Raw genomic sequence first — 3,878 nt, 5'->3', positions numbered from 1 at the left:
GTCTCACCAGTAATGCAAGAAGGGCAGTAATCTTGTTGGAATGTGAGCTGGTCAAGAACTTCTGCATTTATCAACCTGACTACAAGTCCAAAGGATGCAGCAGCCTCTGTAAAGTACAATGCTTATTTACTGCAGTGATGATTATGTTTGAGAAACAAGTACAGCATCATCAACAAAGAGTAGCTGCTGGATGAGTTACTCCTGAATCTTGGTGTTTAGCTGTTGTCATCTCGAGTTGAACCGGTTACGATCTCTGAGTTACAAGATGTAAAGATTGTCCTCCTCATTGAGATATTCTGTAATCCTTATGAGTATTATAATGGAAAAGATGGCTAAAAGTGTAGATACAAGGGGACAACCTTGCCTTACACCATTTTGCATGCAATGAATTACTGAGTCATGGGCCATGCAGGTGGAGCAGAGAGGGATCTGGAAATGCTTCAACCACTGCTTCATGATAGAAACCTTGTTTGTGGTTAATGGCTGTTTGTATTGTGCAAATGACTTTGGAGTTGATGCAAATTGCCATCCTGCACTACCAGAGTCTCTACAAAGTTTTAAGAGGCACCACAGGAACACCACCGATGTGGTGTCCATGCAAAACTGAGTTCTGCTTACAAGTTTGGTCCACCTCACAGTTTGAATCTCTCAGAACCACCACTGGTAGAATGTTGCTTTCTTATCAAAATGAGACAACCAAACAAGATATACCTGGTGGCCAGATCTCTCTCTCTCTCTCTCTCTCTCTCTCTCTCTCTCTCTCTCTCCTCTCTCTCTCTCTCTCTTTCTATATATATGTCAACCTGTCAGGTCGCTCTAGAGTGCTACTGGTAACATGTAATCCAGTACAACCTGTTGCATGGTCGGGACGTCGGCGACTAAACTGACAACCCCACCAGGTTTGCTTGGTGAGGAGGGTGCTGTTGGACTCCCTGTGGGATGAAAAATAAGACCCAACAAAGGGCGGATGAACTCCTGAACAGTCAACGGCCATCCAATGAAATGCCGGCCTGCCCACCTAGCCAGTGGGATGGCGTCATCTTATGGCTAAAACAGCATGAAGAATGAAGAGAAAAGGAAAAGGGCCTCAGTACCCTGCACGTCAATCGGGCCACTTCATGACAGCGGAGTGCAACCCGAGTGATGAGAGGCTGCCAAGAATCACAGGTTCCTGAGGGCTATCATGGAACAGGACTAACCGTGCCATATGCACCTACAATTGCAAGTCCTTGGCAGGGTGGCAAGAACTGAACCACCTAATGGAGGAGAGGAAGAAGATCAGGTGCGACGTGTTAGGGCTGTGCAAGACACGCTGTAAGAAGGAAGTGAGTATACGATGGCAAGATGGATGCATTGTGAGATTAGGGAGAGCAGAAGGTGCTAGATCAGTCTGAAGGTATCAGATTCATCATAAGTAAGGAATGGGCTTCGAGGGTCGCTTCTTGCCAGTTCATATCATCACGGATTGGTGTAATGAATGTGAACCTCTCAGGGAAGGCCACCCTCAAGATTGTCCAGACCTATGCTCCCATAAGTGCCAGTGACAACGATGAGGTGGAAGAATTCTATCAACAATTAGACAAAGGGCTGGCTGTGAAGTCCACTTACACTGTCGTGATGGGAGACTTCAACGCAAAGGTTGGACATGGACGACAAGGAGAGTAGTACGTCGGGAGATTCAGCATGGGAGAGAGAAACAAGAGAGGAGAACATTTGGCTACCATGGCAGAGGTGAGGCGGCTCTACATCAGAAACAGCCTATTCAGGAAGAGATGGACCTGGATATCGCCAAACTCTAAGCACCGAAGCAAGCGTCTGGTGAGGGCGAGGGTCGTCATCGACGGGAAGAGGGAGAAGATGGCGCTGTATTTGGTGTCAAAGGGAAAACGTGTCCGAGTCTACAACGAGGCAAAGCTGCAGGAAGCCATCGTGCAGGAAAACTGGTGCCAAAGAGATGACATAGATGATGACTACAACTCACTGATAGGGAAACTGAAGGAGTGTTTAAGGAAGGCTAAGGGAGTATGTCTAAGAGAAAAGAAGGGAAGAATCTCGGAAGAAACTACGAAGTTACTTGAGAAGAGGAAAAATATGAAGAAGACTATTGAAGATCACCTTGAATATTCCATTCTCAGCAGAGTGATTCGTCAGCAACTAAAGAAAGACCTTGAGGTATACCGAATGGAGAAGCTCTTGAAGGCCGCTGAGGAAAAGAAGAGCCTCAAGAAATGCAAGAGGGACATGGTACTATATAGATCGGAGGTGATGGCCCTGAAGAATACAGATGGAATACCAGTCAACGATAAGAACGAGATGGAAAAAGTTTGCGAAGACTTCTACACCAAGCTCTTTAAGTCTACCAGAAATGTCCAGCCATTACCACCACTCCAACAGGAAGAAAATGTGCCACCTATCCTTGTCAGTGAGGTTGAAAGAGCCATCAGCTTGATGAAAAACGGAAAGGCACAGGGAAAGACGGTATAACATCAGAGGTGCTAAAGTCAGGCAGAGAGCAGCTCTGGAAAATCCTTGCTGAGCAATTTACACACTATCTAGATGAGGGAAGAATTCCCTCGCAGTGGAAAGAGTCAAATACCATCCTGCTATATAAGAAGGGTGATAGAGAAGATCTAAAAAACTACCGACCCATATGCCTGCTGTCTCACGTGTACAAGCTGTTCACGAAGATAATTCTGAACAGGTTATCATGTCATCTCGATGAACAACAACTGAGGGAACAAGCCGGCTTCCAGAAGAACTACAGCATGATGGACCATATATTTACTCTAACACAACTGCTTGAGCGAGTGAATGAGTACAAGCTGCCTCTTTGCGTTGCATTTGTAGACTATGAGAAGGCCTTCGATAGCGTCGAAACCAATGCAGTGCTGAACTTGCTGCAGAGGCAAGGAGTCAAGGCGCAATATGTGCAACTGCTCAGGGAGGCAAATTCCGGATGCACCACTGACATAGCTCTACTGTCATCACCCGTACGAGTGCCAGTCGAGAAGGGAGTGAACCAAGGAGATACGATCTCCCCAAAACTTTTCACCACATGTCTCGAACAGATCATCAGAGGCATCGACTGGTAAAGCGGTGTCAACATCAATGGTGAGCTTCTCACCCACCTCCATTTAGCTGATGACATCGTACCCATCGCTGAAATCACAGATCAGCTTCAGACCATGCTGACGGAGCTCGACATCAAAAGCTCTGCAGTAGGTCTCAAGATGAACCTCATGAAAACGAAGTTCATGCGGTCAGACAATGTACCAACAGGTCCAATGGTGATCGGCAGTGATGAAATATAGGAGGTAAAGGAATATGTTTACCTAGGACAGGAAGTGAATATGTGCCGAAATATCGAAAAGGAGATCTCACGAAGAGTAAGGACCAATGGAAGGTGTTTAATGGCATAAGGGATGTGCTCAAGGGAAGGTTGGACAGGACCACCCGCGCCAACCTCATCAACAGTACAGTTCTACCTGCAATGTCATATGGTAGTGAAACATGGGCTACCACAAACAGAGAAGAGCAGAGACTGGTAACGGCTCAAAGAGCCATGGAAAGGTCAATGCTTGGTATCTCGTTGAAAGAGCACATCAGTAGCGAGATCATCAGAAAGAAGTCCGGCATGAGGGATATCATCACAGAGTATACACGCAGCAAGTTTAGATGGGCTGGACACGTCGCCTGGCTCACCAATAATCAGTGGACCCGTGCAGTTGTCGAGTGGTACCCGTGCGAGCGGAAACGACCACCCGGAAGGCCTCCACGACAGTGGAGTTACGATTTCAGGAGGACGATTGGGATCACGTGGATGAGAAAGGCATGATCCAGAGAGGAGTGGACAGCATGCTGTGACCAGCGGTGTCAAA

The 3,878-nt window shown here is 46.9% G+C and overlaps 1 protein-coding gene across 1 annotated transcript; it reads left to right on the top strand.

Moving 5' to 3' along the window:
* The first annotated feature begins 1,722 nt into the window (after positions 1-1,722).
* Positions 1,723-2,484, top strand: LOC115212188. The gene has a single exon (XM_029781027.1). The coding sequence runs from the start codon at positions 1,723-1,725 to the stop codon at positions 2,482-2,484; it is 762 nt and encodes a 253-aa protein (XP_029636887.1).
* Positions 2,485-3,878: the final 1,394 nt, after the last annotated feature.

This window comes from Octopus sinensis, linkage group LG5 (genome assembly GCF_006345805.1).
Source record: "Octopus sinensis linkage group LG5, ASM634580v1, whole genome shotgun sequence".
Classification (NCBI taxonomy): domain Eukaryota; kingdom Metazoa; phylum Mollusca; class Cephalopoda; order Octopoda; family Octopodidae; genus Octopus; species Octopus sinensis.
The sequence above is the reverse complement of the archived record's forward strand: the minus strand, read 5'-3'. Positions and strand labels throughout refer to the sequence as shown.